We start from the raw sequence: 27,432 nt of genomic DNA, 5'->3' as shown, positions 1-27,432 counted from the left end.
CGCGATGGTCATGTTCCCGCACTGAGAACATGACTCATCCATGAGCGCTGCTTCAGCGTGCTGTAAGCCCAAGCACGAGACACAGCGATCATGACCGTCAGATGAAGCCAGGAAGCGACCACATCCAGAAACGCACGAGCGGGAAGCCTTGTTTAAAAAGAAGCCAGTCGCTCGTGGAGCTCTTTTCGATATTTGCTCTTTTAGAAAAATGGAAACACTATTTTAGAGAGAGCGCTGAAGCGCCCAGGGGAGGTCGCGGCGAGACCGCAGAATGGAAGCTGCAGCACGACGAAGATGAGCAGCACTGAATGGCAACCCCCGCTGACGCGCCGTAACACCAACGCTAGGCTGTTTCTTTGCAGACACTAGCGGAGATTCGTCCTAGTAGAAGGCTCGCTCCGAAGCAAAAAGCTGATGTGCATTTGCACGCGCTCTCCTTTTATACCCGCACTGCGGGGCAGGGTGCGCGTGGCGAAACACGCTCGCCAACTGTCATTGCTTGTTTAGTTTACACTCGAAGGTGATTGGGCTCTCGGGCGAGATCCCAATTCGTCAGTCACGACTGACGTAACGTCTCCGTTCCCTCCTTCAGGGAACGAGGGTTACACAAGTAACCGAGACGTTTCTCCTCTATGCCCCGCCTTTCTGAAAGGCGCCGATTTTTACAAAGCTCATCGATCTGAAAAGCGAGTTGTGCTCTGATTGGCCAGCTATCCAGTGCATTGTGATTGGCCGAATACCTCAAGCGTGTGACGGAAATGTTACGCCCCTTACCATACTGTGATGCCTTGTCCCGCCACGACGAGACAAAAACATTCAAACCCATTATAAACGAGGCATTTGTTGCATCCAGTGGGGACATAATTACAGATTATAATGACTTATACTGTATTTTTACGCGTTGCGTTGCATCACGCCGCGTAAACATAAAACCATGTCTGCATTTGTGATCTGAAAAATGACAAACTACAAACGCTACTCTACACTGCCCAAAAAACTCACGTTTGAATCGTCAGTGGCAAATTCTTTAAATATAAAAAAACGTACTTACAGTCTGTGAGTCAGAACAGCAGGCATTGTAGTCTACTCTACCAGGATCAGGAAACAGTCCTCTATAAAATCCGCTGGACACATCTGAATATTTGGGTTAGACTGTTCTGGAACAGTGTTGTAAATACAACTTAATTCGCTTTCACAACGAAACACAAGGTCTTCACGACATGGCAGCGGTGGCGGCAACAACAATACCACAGCGAAAACAAAAGTTACGCCTTCTTTCTTTACGTGAACATTTGGGCGGCATTATGCAAATCTTCCCACATTGTGACGTAGACATGTGGGGGCGTGTTAGAACGAGCCGTTTTAGGTAGGCGTGGTTGACTCTTAACTTTTATAAAGAATATCTCTTTGGATTTGAGACTTTAGTCTTTGCAACTTTACAGATCTTCTTTATGCACCAAGAGCTTGTAACACTTCAAAGAGAAAGGAAAAATTTAAATCGCATCATATGACCCCTTTAAGCACTTTAACATGCTGTTGTTTATAATACATTAATTCTAGTTCAAAAAAAGTAACACAGAGGATAATTGTGTAGTTTTTATATTCATAATTTTATATATATTTTTTTTTAATTCATGCTATGTACAATGCTTCTCTTGTCTTTCAGCCGTGATTGTTTTTGTATTGATAAAAAAAAATTAAAAAAAAAATGTTTTGTATGGGAACTATACAAATAAACTCAATAAAATAAAATCAAATAAATAAATACAATGAATAAATAAATATTAATAAATGTTTAAATAAATCTAGCTCTTTGGAGTACAAAAACAGAAGGTTATTTTGCTGCACCGGCAGTTATAGGGTTAATGCGGGAGAGATGAGCGAGTTAGTTAGGCTGCTGCGCCTGTGATACAGCTGTTCTGCGTTCTGATTAAAAGTTAAGACAGAGCGTCTTTTGTCTGTCCTTCTTCAAACATTACAGTAGACATATTTTGGTTTACAAACTGTATCGGCTAACATATACACCATTATTGTTTTAAGTGTTCAGAGTTTAGCAGCTAATCTTTAGCTGTGGGAACGATTCACTTGCAAAAGTGTTTTTGTATTTTATGTCATTATTATAAGAACAGATTGTAGCACTATATTATTGTTTTATGCAAAGTGCTTTCTCAATGGTAGCGCTCGCTAACGTGCTCAAGGACTTCTCTCTGTGCCAATCACAACAGGCTTGGCCAGCTGACCAATCAGAGCAGAGTAGGTTTATGGAAGGGAGGGGTTTGCTCCGAACTTGCTTGGAACGAATCGTTTAGAAATCATTGGCAAATGACTCTAATATTAAATTTATATTCTGTGAAAATGACAATGTTTTCTGACCAAATACCATATGACCTGCTCTTTAAGCTAAGATTGTGTTTGCACTGGAACTACGCAAATAAACTCAATATAAATAAATACCATAAATAAATATTTTCTGGCGCTTTTGAGTGAAAAGAACACTGTTTTACAGATGTACATTTGACAAAAACATTGTTAGTGTCTTTTCTGCTGCTGTACAGGTCAGTGTGATTGAAATGAAGACAACTGTCAAGGGATTGACAACTGTTTATATCACCTCTTCAGTGTTTCTATAAATCACAGAAGAGCTTTGTTAACAGCCAATATAGAGACGTTGCAGTCTGCGTGACGCAACCATTCTGTAATAAAAGCTTCAAAGAGTGCAGTGTACTGCTCTTTGGAAAGAGAATAAAGTCAAGACTATAAAGGCTGGTCCTTCCACATCCCTCAGAAGATCAGATGCTCATAGCCTGACAATCCCACTGGTGGATCTCTGTCCACTTGGGTTGACAAAGGTTTGTACAGTGCCAGCAGCTTCATGTGCCAGGTGGGTATTGTCAGCTGGCGAACAACACTGTTTTCCCGCCACAGAAATATAATGAGATATTTATAAATCCCACAAATAAATAAATCAAAGGGAAGAATATTTTTTTGGGGAACACTGCCAGAGGAAAGACCAGATTGGGAGGAAACACAGTGAAGAGCTTTGGCAAAGGAGGAGAAATTGGGCTGCCAAAGAAAAAAAAAAGGACTTATTTGAAGCAAATTTTGAAAGGAGTGCTTTGATATTACGCAAAAAAGGAGGGGGGCCTGGTATGTCAGGTCCCGTGTCTATATAAAATGCAATTATTCAGAGAACATCAGTCCTAGAAGAGAAACTGAGGGAGAGAGTAAAAAATCTAAATAATAATTGAATAAAAATCATCATTTCAAAGACTTCCTCATCTTCCCACTTCAATACAGAAAGGTCTCTGATCCGGGCCCAGCAAGTGGCAGACGAACAGCAGGCCAGCAGCTCGTCTTATCGAGAAGCCCTGGACCGGAATCGAGGTGAGTTGTGGAATGGTGGTCAAGCTCAGCATGTGGATGGAATATTCATCTTTTTCATCAGAGCTTGTGGAGGTCTGTCCACGTGATCCTGACAGTGCAACCCTTGTTTTTACAGTGTTTTCCATGCTAGTTTGTAGCTCATGTAAATGGAAAACTCCCTCTTGGTGATGACTGAACTGTTGATGCTCCCTGGGAATCAAACCCATGGTGTTGGTGTTGCTAGCGCCATGCTCTACCAGTTGGGCTACAGGAATAGATTTAGCTTAAAATCTTATATACATTCATTCCAGAAGCTGAAATGTTCAATGAAGGAGTAACATTTCCCTTTGGAATGGACTTTCAGGGATGTTTTTATCTCAATGAGAGCAATTTTTCCTAAGCATATAAAAATACATAGAATGTTGTCCTAATAATTAAACCAAGTTTAAGTAAGTTTTTTATTTTTATTTTTTTACATTTGTGAAAAAAGTCTCTCTTATTGAATTGATTTAATAAAATAAAAAAATACAATAAAAACAGTAAAACATTTTGAACAGTGAAATATTATTATACTTAAATATTAAAGTTGTGCTGCTTAATATTTTTGTGGAAACTGTGATACCTTTTTTCACATTCTTTGATGAATAGTTAAAATGAACAGCATTTATTTGAAATATAAATCTTTTATAACAATGTAAAAGACTTTATTGTTACTTTTGATCAAATTAATGCATCCTTGCTGAATAAAAGTACAAATTTCTTTAAATAAATTATAAAATAAAATAAAATAAATAAATACTTAAATCAATCTTTCTGACCCCGAACATATGTATGGTACTGTAAAGTCAATCATTAAATGACTGCAAAATAAAGAAAGAGACCCTTTCTCTGCTACAAGAGATATAAAACTTGCACAACTATGTAGGTAATTAAATAGCAGGGTCAGAGGTCAATTATACAAGTTTAGTGGTCATTAAAAATATTTGACCGCAGAAGGTTATGATTAAATCAAATATTCTGGAGGGCCATGAAATAAGTGATTCTTTACTGCACAGAATAATCTTGGATTCGTGCAACAGGCGAACTCCTCTCGTGCCAGAAAAACTCTGATTATGAAGTTGTCTGGATGTAAAGCTATAGTCCACATGCTGCATAAAAGAGTAAAGGTCATTATAAAATGAGCATATCTCATCAACACAATAGAAAATCATCATAATGAAGTTGCCTTGCATTAATTATGTGCTTTTTATCTGCATATGGTAATGCAACAGCTTAACTTTGATCTATGACTTTTCTAATGTGAGGTTCTTGTCTCTCCAGGAATTGAAAGCTTTTTCTGCAGACCGTGGAAACTCAACTGACAATTGAGTGATATGTGGGTTGCTGGTCTTAAAACCATGTTTCCACTGTTATGAATCATAAAAACTAGTATTATAATTGTGGATGTAGGCAGAATGCATATCAAGCAACCAAATCTGATGACATGAGGAGCAACATCAATAGAGGTTCAAAGAGCCCAAAATAGTGATGTTATAGAGACTCCTATCAGCAAATTAGAGATCACAGTTATTTAACATTAAAGAGAGGCTTTTTTTGTTGATAAAATCATATCAGTGGTGCATGATGGGAAATTAAGTACTCTCCTAACATCACTTACTAACAAATGAGGTTTCGCCAAGGTAACCTCTGCGTCTCAAGACCACCTCCAGAAACTTGGTCTCCTCATCCACCTGGTAGTACTCTTTCTCCAGGAAGATCCAAGCCCAGTTTAGCCGGAAAAGTTGGTGTTTCAGCTTGTTGCCCCCTAAAGAGCAAAGACAATAAACATATTGAACATACAGTCAGGTAAAGATTAGTATCAAAGGTACGGTAATGACTTCGATAGAATTGTTTGCTGTGCGACTATATCAATCCAGGTAAAAACATACAAAAGTTAGACTTAACTCTATCCATTTTTGTAAGAAGTATGCAAAGGCTTTCTCTTTGAAGTGATAGCTTTAATATGGCCCACTGAGGTATAATGGAGCTGACTTCTCCAATTCATATGGGGCACCTTATTCATCTCAACAAGAACAGTGTGATACCAGTCAAAATCTCTGATGCAGCGGTGAGGGGAAGCGCAGGTCTAATTGCTTCTTTTCTAATTAAAATAAAAAGGTTTGTCTGCTTCCTATCTGTGTCTGTTTTATCATCAGTGTTTGAAGTGGGATTCAAAGTGAAGGCTCGCTCCTGGAGGGCATCCCTACCAGTTACAATCTGCACACAGATATCAAACACACACAAACACGGCTTTCTTTTCCATGTAGGGATGCAAATAATGGAAAAATGCAAAATGTCTTGTCCATCTATGTTAAATTAAATATTCAGAATTCAGACACAATTATGGAAATACAGGATGGGGTTTAATAAAATCAAAATTGGAATTTTGTGGTATTTTGAGCGTGTCTGTAAGCGTTGGTAACCATTTAATGCATATAATGTGGGACACAATTATTATACAAAATAAATAATATACATATAATACAAATATAACATGTCTAGTCAATCTATGCTCAATTAAATATTCATAATTCAGGTACAATTATGTTAATAAAATCAATTTTGTGGCTTTTTGTCCCTGTCTGTAAGCTTTAGTAAACATTTTGTGCACACATTATATAATAATAATAATAATTTATTATATTACCAAAAAATTGTAATAGTGATTAAATATAATTTCTTTTTTTTTTGTTTAAATTCAAAATTAAATGTAGGAAATAATAATTATCCATTAAAAAGAATGAATGGATTTAACATCAGTTCAACAGATTATGCAAAAATTTATATTGATAAAAATCATGACATTGATATTGCATGACATGATTTTAATTGTCGAATACAACTGAGAAAGTCTCTAATCAGGCGAAAATTACTATTTTAAGATATTTTACTATTTGAGATTTGATACATTTAAAACTAGCTCCTTCTCATACTTTGCATAATTAACTTTACGTTACTTGTTTATCTATTGATCCATCCTGTCCAACATCCTTCCTGTTTCAATAAGAAATGGCTAGTCTTGCACACACACTGTCTCCCCAGTTTGGCATGTGTCATTTGCCCGGTTCAGTCCAGCTGGCATGTTCAGAGAGAATAAGAGATAGAGAGGAAGTGAGCAAGAGAAAGACTTCAATCTATAGGTCTGTCCTTTAATATTGTCCTTCAATCTATAGGTCTGTCCTGTTCTGGCTTCTTTGTACTGAGCTATCAGTGGACTGCGGTTTGTTTGCTTTTGGCAACACACTCCTCCTCTCCTTCCTCCACCATCCAGTTGTCACGTTCTGCAAACCTGTCATGTTCCACTATCCCCATTTCCGTTCCGAGACGTACACATCTGGGTGTTTTATAGTTTACATGAATGTACGTGTGTGTAAAGCTGGATAGTAGCACCTGTTTTGTGTATTTTGTATATTGTGTATTACACCTATAATTCTAAAACGTCAATCCAAGCATCTAACATGGTCAATGAGGAAGATTCACAAAACAAAAGTAAAATAACTCAATAAATACCCTTTAAAAGAGTGTCGTCTCTGATGTTTCACATTCTAAGCTTGACAAATATGGATCAGCAACAAGACACCAGTGATGCAGTTTCATTTGAAAGATTTGTGAGAGCTGCTTTTATGAAACATAACAAGCACTACTGGTGAAAACGTCTTCAAGGTTGAAGAAAATGAGTTTGATGAAGCCCTGTCAGATCGAGGAAATTAACCGAGAATGACAGAGGATTCAGATCTGAGCTGAAGTACCTGGCTCATCTTCAAAGTATGACATTTTGCAGAATAATTGGCTGTGTCAACACACTCGAAAGAGAATTCGAGATTCACAGAATACAAAGAGTTTTGGACTTCACCGAAACCTGCTCTCTGTCACACAGCGAATAAACAGAATTCACTTCACCTTAGAGGAAAGACGTGAGGTGAAATTTCATTCTGTATCTAGAGGCTTTGTTCCTCCTAATGACAAATACAGTAACTATGTCAAAGTAGCTACTCAAAACTAATCTCATTCTCCTTAGTGCAAATCAAAAAAGACCTTTGGTTACACAAAAATAACTCAATAGTCTCCTTGGAGGTTTGTATAGTAGTTGTTTCACGAGTGGGAGAGATTAGTCGACAAGTTCATACGCTATAGAAAGTTTATTCAGTTAAACGTTCAATAGTGTGTCTGTCAGCTTGAAAAAACAAAGAAAATTCAACATGTTCATTCACTCGACATTATCTGCAAGGACCCTTCAAAGAGTATTTTAGAGGCAATCTCATGCACAACAACCCGTCACGTCTATCCCACAGAAAGACTCAAGCTTTGATTTTAATGCACAAACACACATTTTAAATGCAATATGATAAGTCATGTTCAACCAACATACGGTAGGCCTACCATTGTTCTAGATGAGGCCCGCGGTTCAGGTTTTAGAGGTGAGATTGCGTTTCAGCTGAATAAACCGACTTCAAAGAGTTCAAGAAAAACCTCCCAGTTAATCTACAACTGAAGCTTAAGATTGCTGAACAGGGGTTGCGTTAACACCAATGTTTTCTCAAGGTCCTCCTTTCTAGATCACAGTCTAATGCTTTTTCCCGAACCCCCTTTGTAAAGCGGAGGCACTACCCACTGCTTTGAAAAACAGCTTAAAATTATTTTTTTCCATGTTTCTTTGATGATATGCTGGTTGCTGAAAGCAATATGTTAAGAAAACTAAACTGCTAATTCCATTATACTGTAGAACACAATTTTAAAGCAAGCATACTTTTACCACATCGTTAAAAAAACTCATCGACAATAAGCGCTGACACTGTATATTTTTACCTCTTATTCAGCATATTTTTGGAAAAATTAAATAAAATAAAATTACCTGTACACTTGCAATGGTTTTATTCAAGTCAAAAATCAACGTGGATATATTAGGTTACACCATAACACAAGCAACTGATTGTAAGAAAGGTTTGGGGTTTAAGTGGACTAAATGATTAGAGAAGTCTGGCACATTTCACTCTGTTGTTTCACTAGAAGATCAATTTATGATTTTTTGATAAATAATTATGACCTTTAAGCAAAAAACATTTAAGCAATAATTTAATCATATATACAAAAATGAAACATATATGTAAGATCAATAAGATGCATAGGGTGAGTTTCCATTTCATGAACAATTGCCCATCACTTTTTACATTACAGAAATGATAATGTCATTAACAATGTATGACTTTAAGTTCCTCTGTGCACAGCTAATATAGATTTAGTAGTCACTACAGTCCTAACATAGCATGTCCTGTCTCTCATCAGAACATAATAAGCATGACATCAGCATTTGATGGACAGATTTGTTATGAATGAGACCGGAGGCTCCGCTCAGCCTGAGCTGTGCCAACTCTGTGCCCCTTGTCTCCTCCATAAGCACTGAGTCTGCAGACTGCCCTTATTTGGTCACTGAGGAGAGCGAGGGGCCCACGGTGCCCACCATCATTCTCCCTCCGTCAGACAAACCTGCCTGAACACTGACTTGTCTGTGAATAAACTAAGGACCAACTTGGTGCAAAACTGAAAGTCTGTGGCTATTGTTATAGAAGAAGAACTAGACAACTATTCTCCAGGTTTTTGTTAGAAAAGGTTTTTCACCACTTTCACTGATTTAGCTTTCGTTACTATTTCAGGGGATTACAAAATTCTTAAATTACACAACCACTCAAAAGTTTGAGACTGATTTGTTGTCTTTTATGCTCTTTTCTGTTATTATTACAGTAAAAACAGCAATAGTGTGAAATATTATCACAATTTCAAAGAATTAGTTATTATATATTATGTAGCATATTTTTGAAATGTAATGTATTCCTGTGTTGCAAATCTGAATTTTCAGCATCATTACTCCAGACTTCAGTGTCATAAGATCCGTCAGAAATCTTTCTAATATGCTGATTTGCAGCTCAAGAAACATTTCTTATTTTTTTAATCAATGTTAAAAACAGTTGTGTTGCTTGATATTATTGTGTAAACCATGAAACATTGTTTTCAGGATTCTTTGATAAAGTAAAAAAAAACAGCTTTTATATGAAATACATTTTTTGTGAAATACATTTTGTAGTCTTTATTGTCACTTTAATGATTTAATGCATCTTAGCCGATAGCTTTAGTATTCATTTAAATATTTTTATATAAAAATAGTAATATAAAAATATTTAATTTAATATTTTAAAATCATATTAACCCCAAAGTTTTGAATGGTAGTGTATTTTTAAAAATAATTTAAATAAAAAATATTTAAATTATAAAATTAAATTACTGTTAAATTGAATTATTATTAAATGTAATAATAATTAACATATAAAAATGGGTCTTTTGCTCTGGATAAAAGCAAACAAGACAGTCTCATACAAGACCCATTCCAGTGTAGGAGAAACAAATGAGATATTAAATGGTTCTAATTTTTTACAAAATGCATACAAAAACCATCACCCTTTCTCATTCTATTTTTTTCTTTATAATTCCACAATTCAAAGCAGGGATGTTGTGGAAACCATTCTGATGCTCACTTCATGGGTCACAAAAGCAGGATTACCATGCACTCTTGTGAGGAGGAGCTGCCTGGAATTAATTAAAGTCAGCACAGCTAATTTATGTGTGTCTCAAGAAGACAGGGAGTGAAAAATAAAGTGTGTTTGCAGCTAAAGGTCAAACTGAGCCTTGCACCGTTGCACCATGCTCTAGTGACTGCACTTGCAATCGCCGCCGAGGTCAGTTCCCTCACACACCGACTTAAGTCTCCTGCCATCCCAACCCCCATACATTCAGACCAACAGAGGAAGTGCCTAAAATACCTTGTTCATATTTTTTTTATTGCAAAATACCTTGCACTCAACTATGCACTTTTCCAAATGGAAAATTGAAAGGCTAAGAGGCTGTAAAAGCTTCTAAAAGCACTAAATCCTGTGACAGTCTAGGATGACGGGGACTTTTATTTTCATGTTGTCAATAAAATGATATGGCCTTCCACCGAAGCTTTCAGTAAAAGCTTCTCACCCATAAAGCCTTTCTGCAGCTGTCCCTAACCGCTCAGCTCCCCGGAAATGTCAGTTGTGCAAGGTGTAACATTCTTTAAACATTTTAAAGGACAAATCTGCAGTGTACTTCCTTCATTTAGAACATTGCATTTGTGGGCATTGCTATGCCTGCACTCTGCCATCACACCGGGCAGAGGGATTTATGAAGGTCAGTGTTCACTATACAGTGGGGGAAAAAAGTATTTAGTCAGCCACCAATTGTGCAAGTTCTCCCACTTAAAAAGATGAGAGAGGCCTGTAATTTTCATCATAGGTATACCTCAACTATGAGAGACAAAATGAGAAAAAAAATCCAGAAAATCACATTGTAGGATTTTTAAAGAATTTATTTGCAAATTATGGTGGAAAACAAGTATTTGGTCAATAACAAAATTTCATCTCAATACTTTGTTATAATATACCCTTTGTTGGCAATGACAGACGTCAAACGTTTTCTGTAAGTCTTCACAAGGTTGTCACACACTGTTGCTGGTATTTTGGCCCATTCCTCAAGAGCAGTAATGTTTTGGGGCTGTCGCTGGGCAACACAGATTTTCAACTCCCTCCAAAGATTTTCTATGGGGGTGAGATCTGGAGACTGGCTAGGCCACTCCAGGACCTTGGAAATCACTGGCACACAAAAACTAAATCCTGTAATTTGGAGTCTAATCCTATTAGCACTAGTTCATTCACACAAGTTCATGATAGACTCTGAAGCAAAAGCATAGACCAGTCCTTTTTTTCAGGTATATGAAATTTGCATGATTTATAGTCAAAACAAAAGAAATGAAGTGGTGCTACAGCATAAAAACGTCTCGGGTTACTTATGTAACCATGGTTCCCTGAGGGGAACGAGACACTGCGTCCTCTAGGGGTTGCTATGGGGAACGCCTCGTCGTGACCCGTGTCTGAAGCCTACATTGAAAAAACACCAACTTGTTTGGCCGGCGACAGCCATGACGTCACTACCGGTGCGACTACAGTATAGTTCTCACTGAGAAGGGGACTCGCTCGCAGCACGTTCCAACTAGCGGAACCAGCTAGTAACAATTTCGGCGTGGGAACACACGCCTGGTCCTCAGACGCCCAGGGGGCTCGACCCTTACTAATCCCTGCCCCTCATCCAGGTCCTTCAGCAGGTCAGCCTGATAGGCCTGAAGCAACGCCATCGTGTGCAACGAGGCCACAGCCTGATCTGCCGCTGCGTATGCCTTGCCGTTCATGCGAGATGTGGCTTGAAGGGGCACGGATGGCAAGGAGGGAGCTTTGAGGGATGACGTCTCCCCCAGAGAGAGATAGCTGACTAGCGTCTCTTCCACAGGGGGCATCATCCCATAGCCGCTTTCGCGCATTGACTCGATATTCGCATAACTCGTATGCTGAAACCGGTATACGCGTGAGGAAAACGGCCTCTCCCATTCCTTCTCGATCTCAGTATGGAGATCAGGCAGTGAAGGAAGGCTCACTTGAGCTGGAGGTGTATGGCCAGAGAGATAACGTTCGTCGAGGCGACCTCGCGACGTCACCTCCTTGGCTCGTTTCCACGGTAATTCGAGCCTCTAACAGCTCATCATACGCAGGGCAGGTGGATTGGGAAAGCTCAGCCTCAGCTCAACGCATAGATCGTGTGAATCATCGGGTGTCAGAAACCGCTGACACGGATGCACACACTTTCTAAACGCTCCGCTAGTGCTCGCCATAGTAGGAAAAGAAATACTCTTACTTTGCTTTTGGAATGCACGCTTCAAACAGAACGGTCAGTGAAGACGAAGAAAGTGATGATGTGCGCTACCGGCGCCTATTTTGTACTAGTTGCGACGGTAGTGACGTCATGGCTGTCGCCGGCCAAACAAGTTGGTGTTTTTTCAATGTAGGCTTCAGACACGGGTCACGACGAGGCATTCTCCATAGTGACCCCTAGAGGACGCAGTTCGAAGTTCCACGAAAGGGAACTCACTTTGTGTATGATTGATAAAGCAATTACAATTATAAAAATATGTTAATAATTAAATTCTTATATAATTATTAAACTAAATTACTACTTCAACCGTAATTTTATGAAGCTATGATAATACATTTTGTGCGCAAAAAAAAAAAAATTCTCTCTTAGCATCTACCACCATTATCTAGAGTAACACAACATTTTAACACTGTAAAGCTGCTTTGACACAAACAGTATTGTATAAAGTGCTATACAAATAAAGGTGACTTGACTTGACAACGCATGCATGTGCTTTCCTCTGCTCGTAAACAAGGCACAGCGCATGCGTGTTCTACGTCAGCAGCATCACGCGCATACGCCATGTTACTCTCAATAATGGAGGTAGACGGTAACTTGGGGGAGAAGAATTGTTAAATAAAGTCGTTATTTTTGTTTTCTTTGCGCACCAAAAGTATTCTTGTAGCTTTATAAAATTACGGTAGAACTACTGATGTCACATGGACCATTTTAACGATGTTCTTACTACGTTTCTGGGCCTTGAACGTGGTAGGACCCTTGCTGTCTATGGAGGGTCAGAAAGTTCTCGGATTTCATCAAAAATATCTTAATTTGTGTTCCGAAGAAGAACAAAGATCTTGCGGGTTTGGAACGACATGAGGGTGAGTAATTAATGACAGAATTTTCATTTTTGGGTGAACTATCCCTTTAAATTGATCTAAAGTTGAAGTAAAAGCATTTATAAAACTACAAAAAAAAAAAAAAACTATAAATGCTGTTCTTTTGAAATAATAATAAGAAATGTTTCTTCGGCACCAAATCAGCATATTCTGAAGAAATGGGTGCTGAAAATTCACCTTTGCCATCACAGGATTTAATTCCATATAGAATGTAATTACAATATTATATTACAATATATTAAAATAGAAAACAGTTAGGCACCGTGTCCACCAAAGCATTTTTTCCCGAGGCTAGCATATTTTTCCGATTGTTTTCGAACTACTGATGTCACATGGACCATTTTAACGATGTTCTTACTACGTTTCTGGGCCTTGAACGTGGTAGGACCCTTGCTGTCTATGGAGGGTCAGAAAGTTCTCGGATTTCATCAAAAATATCTTAATTTGTGTTCCGAAGAAGAACAAAGATCTTGCGGGTTTGGAACGACATGAGGGTGAGTAATTAATGACAGAATTTTCATTTTTGGGTGAACTATCCCTTTAAATTGATCTAAAGTTGAAGTAAAAGCATTTATAAAACTACAAAAAAAAAAAAAAAACTATAAATGCTGTTCTTTTGAAATAATAATAAGAAATGTTTCTTCGGCACCAAATCAGCATATTCTGAAGAAATGGGTGCTGAAAATTCACCTTTGCCATCACAGGATTTAATTCCATATAGAATGTAATTACAATATTATATTACAATATATTAAAATAGAAAACAGTTAGGCACCGTGTCCACCAAAGCATTTTTTCCCGAGGCTAGCATATTTTTCCGATTGTTTTCAATGGGAGCGCCGCGTTTTTTAAAACGCCAGGAGCGTGCCGAGCGCTGAGCGTCTTTTTTGCGCTGAGAGCTTGGGTGTTTTCTCTTGGCGCCGAGAGTTGAAGAATGTTCAACTTTGGGTAAAACTTGAACTTGGGAAAAACATTCAACTTTGGGAAAAACATCACTGTCAATTTTCAGTCAGCTGACCAATCACAGTGAAGGAGGAGCGGGACTAATACCGACCGACTGTCACACCCTGCTTGTACTACGACTGAACTGAACAACAATGGAGAAGTTAATATTGCTTGTCTCTGAGTATTTGTCTTTACCAGATGGAATTGATGGACTACCATATTATTGTTATGAAAAATAAGGTTTGGAGAAACATTTAATTCGCGATGCGTCTGCCATAGTACTTCAGCGGATATTCCGTATCATAGCAACCACTATGTCTCGACTTAAAAAAACGCTGTGCTCTCAATCGCTCACAGCTGGTGAGCTGTGGTGGACACGCGGCCTTATTTTAAATCACGTTAATATTTCACAAAACCACTGTTTTTACTGTATTTTTTATCAAATAAATCCATCCATCCATGCATGGTTACACTTTATTTCGAGCATTTGTAGACTGTTAGGCTAGGGTTAGTAGAATAAGTTGCTGTACTTGCAAAGTGAATTATAGTCAGTAGAACGTCTTGAGCCATCATAAAAATAAAGTGTTAGCAGATATTAAGCAGTTACTAATAGTCTAATGACTGCTAGTTGACATGTAGTTGCAAAGTTACTTATAGGTAGTAGCAGGGCCGTTTCTAGGCATAGGCGAGCTAGGTGGTCTATAGTAAATAAAGTGCACAAAATCAGTGTTTTGTTTAGGCAGTATTTGTGGCACTTTTATCCAAATATTTGTGGCAGATTTGTCCAAAAGGTGTTTTTTGTGCCAATGCATTGTTGAAGGATCAGCGTGTCATGTAATATTCCCATATAAACTTTAACATCCAATTAAAAAATATTTGTATAGTAAAATTCGCTAATTCACGAGATCAATTCATCCTTTATTAGACCGCTTTGTCGAATTAAATGCATCCTTACGTAGGTGTCGAAATGCTGAATCAATTCATTCACTTCCAACAGCGCTTAATGAGAGCAGTGTCATAGAGGGCAGAGCGTCACGTTATTTACAGGGGACGTTAACGCGTTAAGTCAAGTCAAGTCACCTTTATTTATATAGCGCTTTTAACAATACAGATTGTGACAAAGCAACTGAACAGCATTAATTAGGAAAATAGTGTCAATAATGCAAAATGACAATAGTAAACACTCATTTTTCAGTTAAAGACAGTTCATCATTGAATTCAGTGATGTCAACATCCTGCTCAGTTCAGTTTAAATAATATCTTTGCAATTATGTCAACGATAACGCTGGAAATGAAGTGTCGCGTTAACGAGTAGCAAATGATTAAGTAGCTGCATTGGTTACTTTTATGCCACTGATAAAGCTTTTAAATGTAGTTTGGGGTAACAAAGGGGTTTTATACGTTTGACTGAAATAATAATGCAATAACTGACACTTTAAATCAGTTGCAAGAAACAACAACAAAGAAATTGAACAAAAAACAGATAAAGACAAAAAAGTAGCCATTGATAATATCTAAACAATATGTAGTAGTATAGTATATAGCATAGTATATAGTATCCAAATGAAAATGTAATAAAATGTATTTATGTGTAAATTATGTGCAATGTCTTAGCCACTAGGGATTGTTACATAGGGCTATACAAGCATCTAGTGGCAACACAATGATATTACAGATACTAAATTGTGCTAAATGTTTATCTTAACAGTCAATTTACAAATAATGCATTCAGATTTGTGGAACCCAATGCACTGAATCTCCACAAATTAGTGTCGTTACTATGACAACCAATTTGAATGTGACAAGCAACTGGTGTCTGAAAAGAATTATATATATATACATATATATATATATATATATATATATAAATTCATATAGAGATTTCGCCTAGGGCATCAAATTGGCTAGAAACGGCCCTGGGTAGTAGAGTGTCTAAAGTTGACTATCAAATTAAAGTGTTACCTTAAAAGCTGTAAGAGTTGAATATTATACACCATTTTCAAATGTGACCAAAAGAAAAGCTATTTAAAGCTTCTCCGCGCACAAAACCATAGACTAAGTGGAAGAAACACTCCCTCGCCCTTCCCTGTGATCTCCTTTAAAGGCAGAGAAAGGCTGAATGTCATTCCAAAGCACCAAGGTCGGGTCTTATTCCTGACCGCTGCTCATTAAAAAAAAGAGGATTAGAGCACAGACTTGGATGGACACAAGATTATTTAACAGTGCTTTCTTTCACTGCTTTTTGATTGAATGGCCCACTCTGAAACAGTTTCTTGAGGATCAAGCAAGTGTTTGAATACAAGTAAGCTATAGTAGGTGTAATCCACATTATTGAGCCTGTTCTAATGTAAACTCTCCTCCCGCTAAAAAAAACAAAACAAATTCAACTATGGAGCAAGCCAACGTGAGAGTCTCTCCTTTCATCACTTTCAGGATAGATAACACAACCTCTCCAGGAAAATCCAACCCTTTTCTATTTTTATAGCAAGAAATAGTTTAGTAATTAATAGCACAAATACATTCCCAATCCCCTTGTCTTTGGAAAGTGGACATCATATTGATAACTCACTGTAATGGCACTGCGGATTCCCTGATTGGCTAATGGAAAACTGCAGCAGAAATAGAACAAGGGAATTATCAGGCAGTCGGTATAACCGATTCATGATGAGAGACTTCAAAAACGTTCATTTACATCCTTGTGCAGCTATTATATTCGTAGGAAAGTCCTCTCCACCGACTGAGTGGTTTAATTACCACCTTTGTTGCGATGTTGAGATCAGGAATACATGATGGCACTGGAAACAACAACAGTAGTCTTTTAGCATGGCAGAACCTCCAGTGGGCACACATAAAGGTCACTGACGATTAAATATTGAAAGTAGCAAGTATGCACAACCTCTGAGTGCTCAATGAGGATATCTCTACTGAGGTGACATTAATCAAATGTTTCAGAAAGACTGTGAGCTGATACTGGCATGTCAAACACACTTCAAAAACTTTTTTTTTTTGTATTTACCCAAAGCATAATTTTAACCGGTTGCTATTATGGACTAAGAGAGTGCCTGACTGAGTAGAGGCCAGTTTTTTTTTAATGTCCCATTTTGTAATGAAAAGTTTACAGTATATAAAAATAGAATATATCGCAATAATAGTCTGCCACAGAAAAAAAAAAATATTTTCTCTTTCAATATATGAATTTCAATTAAATTGGTCACATCTCTTGATGTAAAAATGGAATTCACATGGAAATAACAGAGAGGAATTTACTAATTTGTAATTAAAAAAATTCAACACAGGTAATGCACAGGTATTATCTATCTATCTATCTATCTATCTATCTATCTATCTATCTATCTATCTATCTATCTATCTATCTATCTATCTATCTATCTATCTATCTATCTATCTATCTCTATATTGCTACCTCAATTTAAATTGCTGCACTGCCAATGTTCTAATTTCCAACAATATTCCCCTAAAGTAAACTAATTGTTATTACTGAAGTCATGCATAGTAGCATGTCATTTCAGGTGGACAAGTTTGGCAAAGTCTACACCAACATGTCAACTGGTTGAAAGGAGCATTATATACCCAACTTAGAAAAGCAGTAGTGCGTTTCTCCTTACTGTTGGACCAGTGAAAATCTTAATGGGACTTGATGAGGAGGAGGTGAAGGGGCCACAGTGAGAACACTAGAAGCAGAAAGGAAAAAAACAACACAGGCATATAACGATTCAGGATGAGAGGGACGTGACAATGAGAGCGGGACTGTGGTTTTTCTTGACCCCTCAATGCCCAGTGTTTGCTGGCTCATCAGGCAGAATAATGACAGCTTGTTTGCTGAATGGCTTCAGTGCAAGGACATGGCGAGTAAAAGCTGGGCCCCCGACTGTCGAGCTTCATGCTAATAGCTCTCAGGTTGTTTGTGGCGAGCCTATTCTCCCCTCTGGGAGAGTTCCAACTGAGCCGCCTCTTTTGGAAGGACATGTTTGAACAGCATTAGTCACTTGTTACTTTTTTGAGTGGCTTGCCACAAATCTTTTCTCAAAATGAGGGATCTCTCCTGCAAATTCATGCAGAGATAGATGCCAATTTGCACCGCCTGACAAAACTGCTTTTGACCTGTCAAAAAGGTAACATGGGGAGTTACTGGAAAAAGACTGCCTATATGTTTCTCAACTTTAACTAGCTACTGGAAAGAAGCTAGGATTTTAAAGTTGTTCTATAGGAAATTGGACAGCATGTGATATACAATTCAATTTTGGGAAGACAAAAACAAAGAACACTTCAAAAGCACAAGATTTAAAGGGAGTTTCTGTGTTGTTGGAGTGATTCAAAGAGGAAACATTGGAATATTTGATGCAAGATTCTATTGCATAGCATGTAGGAGATGAAAAAAAGATGAAAAAAAATGGAGCATAGCATTCTGGACTAACACTACTTCCTGAAATCAATGAGGTAGAGGCAGCTAGAGCTTTTCATAAGTGTGGAAACATAAGCATAAGATGCTAAATATGTTCACTGTACATTACCGTCCAAAATTAGTTTGAGGTCAGAAGTGAGGTTACTGATAGTCACAGTAAAAACATTTATGTTACAAAAGACTTCTATTTCAAATAAATGCTGTTTTTAACTTTCTGTTTTTAAGAATCCTGAAAACGGATCATGAACAGTTTTCAACATTTATAATAATACAAAATGTTCCTCATGCACAAAATCAGCATATTAGTATGATTTCTGAAGGATCATGTGACATTGAAGACTGGAATAATTGCTGCTGAAAATTCAGCTTTGCCATCGAAGGGATAAATTGCACTTCATATATATATATTGAAAAAGAAAACAAGTCATTTTAAATTGCAATAATATTTCATAATAATTTAATAATCAATCAAATAAAAGCAACCTGAAACTTAAAATCTTGCTGAAAATCTTTCTTTAAAAATTAATGGATGGATGGATGGAAAGAAGGATAGATGAATGTATTTATATCAAATACTACAAATATAAATAAAAATTTATTTATATACTTTTATTTTATTTGTACATACCTATAAACATAAACATTAATGCTGCTGATGTTCCTCTGTTCAACACTGCTTTGTGTGAAGGTCAACTGACATATGGAATGAAAAGTTTCATTAGAGTTATCGACACTAATCTGTTAATGCAATCTGCAGTCAAAACACATAGTCATGCTTTTATACACTGTTCTTTCATTGCAGTTAATTAAATGCAACCATTTCCCTGCTTATCGGCAAAGATGTGAATTTTCAAAGCACTGAGCAGCCAACCAAGGCTTTACTTTTAAAGGGGTCATGAACTGAGAAATCAAAATTCCCTTGATCTTTTGTCAAATAAAAGGTCATCGTACTATAAACATCCTGTAAGTTTCAGAACTCAAAACTTTCTCATTCGTCTAAAAACAGCTTATATTGAAGCCAATCTGCCAAAACGACTGCTTGTGGAATGTGCCGCTCTATGACGTAATAGTGTGTCTAAACACCGCCTCCGCAGATGATCTTCTGCTTCTACATCACTGCCTGTTTAGCTCCGCCCACTGATTCACGCATGTAGTGTAAATAACGAGAGAGGCAAACGCAGGTCTACACAGAAACCAAATGATAAAGATGCTCAGAAGACAACAAGACGCTGTGCAGTGTCAAGATTAGTGGACAACCAATATATCGCCACGGCCGATATATCGGCGTTTTTTAAATATCGGCATCGGCCGATAAATTTTCCTGTTTGGAAAACTGCGATGCATTTGAGGCGGGACTTTTATTTTGATGGCGCTGAGAACGGCTGCGCCTGAGCACACAGTGCTTACATTCTCCCTCTTGTTCGCTGCTGTCCTTCAGTTCTTTCTAATATGGATTATCTAATACGTCTGTCTAATAATCAGATAGAACGGTTAAACAAAGGAATTAAAATGTATACAAAAAGTTTTTATAACGATTGCTTTTATATTATTAGTAATAGAAAGGCAAACATTATAATACGTTCTTGTTTGCCGTCAGCATTCAGCAAATACGCATTTATATCATTTAAACAAATCTTTGAATGTCTAATAAACATCTAATTTCAAAAACCTTGCAAACTTAGTCGGATCCAGTTGTGAGATCTTGAAGTGTGCATTTGTATCCTGCATGATCACATGTTCTCTGCGTGATGGTCGATCCGTGCGAATTGAATGTGGACAGGAGGAGGGAGAGTTCAGCTTCACTGGAAACGCACGATTGGCCACCCTGCTTTCCAAGATATCGGCATCGGCTGTCAAAAAACCAATATCGGTCGACCACTAGTCAAGATGTGGAAAACACAGTCTTCCTTCTGATCCCAACATTAAGAAAAAGTGGATTAGCTTTATTTTTAATGAAGTTCCAGACCCCGTCAGTAAAAGGTTGTTTGTTTGTTCACTTCATTTCACTGCGGATTAATTTACAAGGCGGATTTTCTGAAAGACTGAAATTAAAAGACGATTCTGTGCCGACTATACTGGATCCGACAGTAATGTTGCACCACACAAGTATGAGTAACTGATTTTATTACGTGATCACTATTGCTTTGTCTGTTATTACAGATCATTTGATATGAACTGAGTATTTATGCGTTTTTGACCTAAATCACTGCAGCGTCCATCTATGAAGGCTATCAAACATACACAACTGTTAGCCAATCATAGCAGTGGGCGTTTACTTCCAAGTCTACAATCTGCCACGCCTATTCAAACAGAGTGTTCAGATGAGGGGGGGCAAAACAGGTCAGAAAATAGCCTATTACTGCCAAAATATTGTTTTTTAATGTAAAATATTGATAACATTATAAGTGGACCAGTACAAAATAATAAAAAAGGCAGTTTAAAAAAAAAAAAAAGGCAGGCCTTGTTTGTTTTTAAAGCACACCAGAAAAACTTCTTAAAGTACTCTAAACAAAGTTTCCAAATGCCCATCATGTCCCTTTCAGTATTAATCCAGAGACAAAAAAAAAACGTTTTAATGGGACTGACAAAGTTTGAGTTAATTCAGTATAAGCCTAGTTTATTCCCTGTCTGCCATGAAACTCTATTACATTCATCTCCCTCATCCAAAGACTTTTGCTTGAGACCAAACTGAAGTCTAAAACCCTAGTGGAAGTACATAGAATTAAGAAATAAATTGCAGGCTAACATCCCTGGATGTGTAATACTGTGTAGTTCCTACATACTGAAAAGAACCAAATAAAGCTAGAAGACGAGGAAGTCTGTGAAAATTCTTATCATAAAGAAGAACACTGGTCTGGCATAACATAATATTACACAGTGAGCATAAGAGCTGAGTAGTCTGACAGATAATGTGGTGTAAGAGATACACAAACCTTAAAGGGGTCATATGATGCAATTTAAATTTTTCCTTTCTCTTTGGAGTGTTACAAGCTCTTGGTGCATAAAGAAGATCTGTAAAGTTGCAAAGACTAAAGTCTCAAATCCAAAGAGATATTCTTTATAAAAGTTAAGAGTCAACCACGCCTACCTAAAACGGCTCGTTCTAACAAGCCCCCACATGTCTACGTCACGATGTGGGAAGATTTGCATAACGCCGCCCAAATGTTCGCGCAAAGAAAGGTGTAACTTTTATTCTCGCTGTAGTATTGTTTTTGCCGCCGCCGCCATGTCGTGAAGGTGCTGTGTGTTTCGTTGTGAAAGCGAAACTACTTTGTTTGGCCTTCCAAAAGAGGACGATATTCGCTTCGTCATGCCTACAGCTGATCCGTGCTGGTCGCTGAGGAAATACATCAACTTCACACTGTAGATCGCCGGATCGGCTTTCACCGTGAACAAAGTCTATGGTGTCTAGCTCGGGGTCGTCACATGTGGTTGCCGCAAGCCCGCCCGCCTCCGCTCACTCTAGGCCTCCGGCCTCCTCTCACTCTAGCCCGCTACCGCTCACTCAGGCCCGCCGCCCTCCGCTCACTCAAGTCTGCCCGCCGCTTACTCAAGCCGGCCTCCGCTCACTCTAGCCCGCCGTGTGTGACGCTGTGTTTTGTCGTGAAAGCGAAACTACTTTGTTTGGCCTTCCAAAAGAGGACACGACTAGAAATCAGTGGTTAAGTTGTATTTACAACACTGTTCCAGAACAGTTCATCCCAAATATTCAGATGTGTCCAGCGCATTTTATGGAGGACTGTTTCCTGATCCTGGTAGAGTAGACTACAATGCCGGTGTTCTGACAAATAATGCTACCTATCAGATTATGCTACCAACACTGTATTTATCCTACTGTAAGGGTAGGTTTAGGGTTGGGGTAGGTGTACATGTTAATAAAGCCTCTCACCTTATTAATATCATGCCGGAAGCAAAATCTGATAGGTAGCATTTTTCGCTATCGAATTATGCTACCATCTGTTTTAATGGGAGGTAGCAAAATCTGACAGGGTAGCACAAATCGTCAGAACACCGGCTGTTCTGACTCACAGACTGTAAGTAAGTTTTTTATATTTAAAGAATTTGCCACTGACGATTCAAACGCGAGTTTTGAGCAGTGTAGAGTAGCGCTTGTTGTTTGTAATTTCTCCGATCACAAATGCAGACATGGTTTTATGTTTACGCAGCGTGATGCAACGCAACACATAAAAAGACAGTATAAGTCATTATAATCAGTAATTATGTCCCCACTGGATGCAACAAATGCCTCATTTATAATGGGTTTTAATGTTTTTGTCTCGTCGCTCCGGCCGGGACAAGGCATCACAATATAGTAAGGGGCGTAACATTTCCGTCACACGCTTGAGGTATTCGGCCAATCACAACACACTGGATAGCTGGCCAATCAAAGCACACCTCACTTTTCAGACCGATGAGCTTTGTAAAAACCAATGCATTTCAGAAAGGCGGGGCACAGAGGAAAAACAATAATGTACAGTATATGGAAAATAATGTGTTTTTTTAACCTTAAACCGCATGAACACATTTCATTACACTAAATACACAAAATAATGTTATTTTAGCAACATCATATGACCCCTTTAAGTGTGCATAAAAATTAACCTTGCCCTTAACTTTCTCAGTGCACAAGCATGAAAGGCCACTACCATGTTCTGAAGTGGCATGCTTATACATTCTGGACAGCCGGTGAACTTTTCACTGAAAAGTGGTATTTAGAGTGCCATTTCTAAGAGGACTCTGCTTAGAAGGCTGTGCAAAGCAGAAGAGTAACACAGCTGAGTGGCAAAACTGACAATCAAAAGCGCTGTGAATAAGAGGAAGATACATCAGAATCTGATACAAAATTATGTAGATTTTCAGTGATAAATGATGAAATTTGATCTGATCTTCAAATAAGTCACAATTAAAGATGTGCAAAATGATATTAGAGATTTTTTTTTATTTTACTAGTACTGACTGATATTTAGCTGATATTAAAGATTTAAATTGACATGCTCATTTCCCCTAGTTTGACATTTAGATTACATATGCAATCAGCAAATGCTCACCCGAAGTTATTCAATAAAAACTCTAATAATTGAATAACACTGTTAAAAGTAATCTTTAACAAATCTCAAAGTAAATATCCATTTTTATATTGCAAATTCATAATGTGATGCAGCATTTAAACAACTGAAAAATAGCCAAAAGGTATAGAAACAGAAAAAAATATATAAATATATATTTTTGTAATATTATAAATGTTTTTACTGCCACTTTTGATCAAAGTAATGGATCCTCACTACGAAAAAATAATAAAAAGAAAAATGGTTGACCTTTTTTATTGACATATTTCTGTTTTTATTTTTAGGTTTAGTTAACTATAACCCTGCTTACTGGCTTATTGGTATTAGTCTGGATTTTAATATCAGTGCATCATTACTCATTTTAACAGACAAAAATGTGCTACAAATAATTTCACTGTGCAAACATTCACAGTACAGGGTGGAAAAACTATATAAATCCCTAAGCCAATGACTTTAAAAGCGAACTAAACTCAAGGGTCAGTTAACCTGGAGTTCAAACACTGAGACAAGATGGATGGTGTTGATCAGATCCATTATGACCTATAAAAACACAAATTTGTTATTCATGTGAAACAAGTGCAAAGGGTTCACAAACATTTCCTGCAGCTGTAATTGCAGCTCAATACTCTGGAGTAAAAAAGTCCAAGTGAAGTAATGACCCTGGAATCTAAAAATCTAAATATCAATGAATCTTTATGGCTGTAAATATACATCGCTGGCCATTTTCAGGTCTCCAGGACAAATTCCAAACAGACTAAAGCCCCAACAACACATAAAAACACATAAATTAAGTGATTTACTTTAGTAGGGCAAAAAGGCATGCTGAAGCTTGCTCATATGTATAGCGCTATGATGAACAGAAGCGAATAGGAAAGGCAGTGCAGCTTTTACAGACTAAGGTGCTCACGCTGCTGTCCTGGGGCTTGAAGAGGCGGTCAAGTGTGCGTGTCATTGATTTACAAGACGAAGGTTACACTCATAGCCAGTACAGATTGACTGTCATCCCCTGGGATTGGGCTGCACTCGCTGATGGCTCTTCACAGTCTGCAACATGCACTAAATCCCCTTAGTTCCTTGTAAAACTCAAGGTTACGAGGACAGCAGCAAAAAGTGCTAGAGCTTGGGCAAATGCATTGACTGATGATTAGACAAGTGCTAAAGACATGCAGTGTTAACGTCATCTATTGACTAATCATGAATAAATGAATAAATAAATTGATTGAATGAATGAAGGAAAAAGGGAGCTTCACTTTACTGCTGCAAAGCATGTCCTTTCATTAGCTGTATCCCTCATGGTCCTTAAAGCCATTAATTCACAGTGCACATCATTCATGTTAATGAGTACTGGTGTCATGCAGTATACTAGAAAATTATGCCTTTAAAACTCCATTTTAAGGCATTATCAGTTGTGGGTGTGTAACAAGTCTGCTTGTGCTGTATGTCATATATTGGTTAGTTTTATTAGTATAAAAACTATTTCCCGAACTCTAATCCGCAACATAATACAATACCTTGAAAATGGGAGCCTGAATCATGATTGTGATTGTGGCAATGGTATGGATTAGAATTAACATGAAAGCAATCCTGTCTGATTTGCAGATGTGAATCAATATTTACGTTACACTTACACTTACATGACAATGATATTTTTTGCGTACAGAAGACAACGTTTATCAAAACGATCACTGTTGACACAGATCTGCTAAAATGTCTTAAAACGCTGTATTATGCTTGCCAGACCAGTAGTTGGCGATGTGGTAAAGAAACACTATGTGAACACATAATAAGCATTTGCATGACATTACCATTTTCACAAATTTGCTTTTTGTAGTTTACACAGAGACAATTACAGTATCTTTTTTAAAAACTTGCACTTTAAAAACCTGTTCATTTTCAGGCCCCCAAAACGCAGTTGTCGTGTAAATAAATGGCCAAAACGCATAAAAAGTTTTAGTTGAAAACAGTGATGTATAAACATTGTTCTTGAACGTTACTAAAAAGTAGCAATAATTTGTTACTCATTACACTACATTGGTACTTTGAAATTCTGTATCTTAAAATTAAAACTTAAAATGTTTTATTCAAAGTAACTGATTGTGTTACTTTCAACGCTGTTTTTAAATGTAAGATTTTACCAAAACATTTCAACATTAAAATCACACAATAGCTTAATGTGAAGAACAAACCCAAATTTAAAACTTTATTTCCTAGTAATCTTCCAGTGAGCTTTAACCTCTGCAAATTGATTGAGTCAATCACTGAACTTGATTCATGAACAAATCATTCAAACCTGATATGGTGAACTGAATGACCTGATTAATTGAAAAGATCTCATTCAAAAGAATGATTTGTTCACAAATCAGACATCTCTACTTCTCTCATAAATGCATCAATGCATGCTAAGGCGAATAACAACATTATACGATTTCGGTCTGTTTCTCACACAAAAGTATTGCATGGTTTCATAAGACTTTGAATATAGAGCATGAGTCATATGAACTATTTTTATGATACTTTTGCATCCACTTTGAATCTTGAAAGCCTCAGTCCACATTCAGTGTAATTTCATGTCAAAAAGCAACCAGTACAAGTCTTTAGAAATACTTATTTTATGTTCCACAGGAAAAAATTAAGCCATACAGGTTTGGAGCGACACTAGGGTGAGCAAATGATGACAGAATTTTCATTTTGGGGTGAACTAATCCTTTAAGAAAATCCAGAACGAAACTAAACTCTGCTTTTCTTTTCAACTGAGCACTTTTTTAGAAGAGCCACGTAACAGTAAATAGCTAGAAGTCAGAAATTAGAATTTATTTGAGGCAACAGTATGAAAGAATGGCGTGACATGGCTCAGGGGTTTAGGAAGCTGCTCATAACCACTACAAGGGATTGAGCCACTTCTCTATCTTTCATTTCCCCCTGAACTTCCTCCCAGTCATTACACAGCTCTAAAAATTCCCTTATCCCGAGGGGAGGTGGAGGCAGGGGCAGGTGCAGGGGCGTAGCCATCATTTCAAAAGTGGGGGGGACGGAATGTCTAGTGTTATACCTGTTTTTTCCCTTGTCTAATTGACAGGTTTTATTTTTAATCGTACCTTTTTTGCTTTATATGCTTTATGCTTATATTATTATATATGATTATAAAACAGAAGAAAGAGAGAAAGAAACAAAGAGAAAGAAAAAGAGAAAGAAAGAGAAAGAGAGAAATACAACAGCATGTCACTGGGACAGCACCCTTAAAAGGACATCTTTGTACATTATTTACCCCAAAAAGTTTCATAGTTGTACATTAAGGTACATATTGGTACTCTAAGGTACTAATGTGCACCTTTTCGAGGGTATTTTTATTTTTATTTATATATATATATATATATATATATATATATATTATTTTATTTTATTTTTTACACGATTGTCAAAGATTCAATTCAAACACTTTTTTATACTAGACAGTACAACAAAAATCTTTATAACAGGAATTCGGATGGAATCTCCCAATGGTATAGTGGGAACCATAAGTCTCTGACCATTAATGAAAATAAAATTAAATTAAATTAAATAAAGGTTTTACTGTATATACCTTTTTTTCAAATTGTAAAAATGAAAAAAAAAAATGAAAAAGTAATTTCAAATTTTTGTTATTCTACTGTCAAAAATCCTGCAGTCCAAAACCAACATTTCAAACACTATTCAATACTACACTGCACCAAATAAAATGTCTTCCACTGGTATAGTGGGATTCAAAAGTCTCTGACCATCAGAAATAAAATATATATAAATATAAAAAATAAATACAAAATGTATTAAATCTTTTTATTTAATTTTTATTTATTTTAATATTTTTATTTTATTTATTTTAATTCTAAAAATGTGTAGGGAAAAGTCAAATCTCAAATTTTTGTTATGCCACTGACTGTCAAAGATCCTGCAGTCCAAAACCAAC

At 37.2% G+C, this 27,432-nt stretch overlaps 1 protein-coding gene across 1 annotated transcript in view; it reads right to left on the bottom strand.

Moving 5' to 3' along the window:
* Positions 1-27,432, bottom strand: part of LOC107582282 (FRAS1-related extracellular matrix protein 2-like) — an 88,930-nt gene that overhangs the window by 44,314 nt on the left and 17,184 nt on the right. The window contains exon 3 of the mRNA XM_016268049.1: positions 5,021-5,167. Coding sequence (XP_016123535.1) covers positions 5,021-5,167 — 147 coding nt within the window. The remainder of the gene's footprint in view (positions 1-5,020; positions 5,168-27,432) is intronic.

The sequence above is a fragment of the Sinocyclocheilus grahami genome, unplaced genomic scaffold (genome assembly GCF_001515645.1).
Source record: "Sinocyclocheilus grahami isolate Dianchi unplaced genomic scaffold, SAMN03320097.WGS_v1.1 scaffold42.1, whole genome shotgun sequence".
NCBI classification, from domain to species: Eukaryota; Metazoa; Chordata; class Actinopteri; order Cypriniformes; family Cyprinidae; genus Sinocyclocheilus; species Sinocyclocheilus grahami.
Note: the sequence above shows the minus strand (reverse complement) of the source record. Positions and strands in the feature narration are given on the sequence as shown.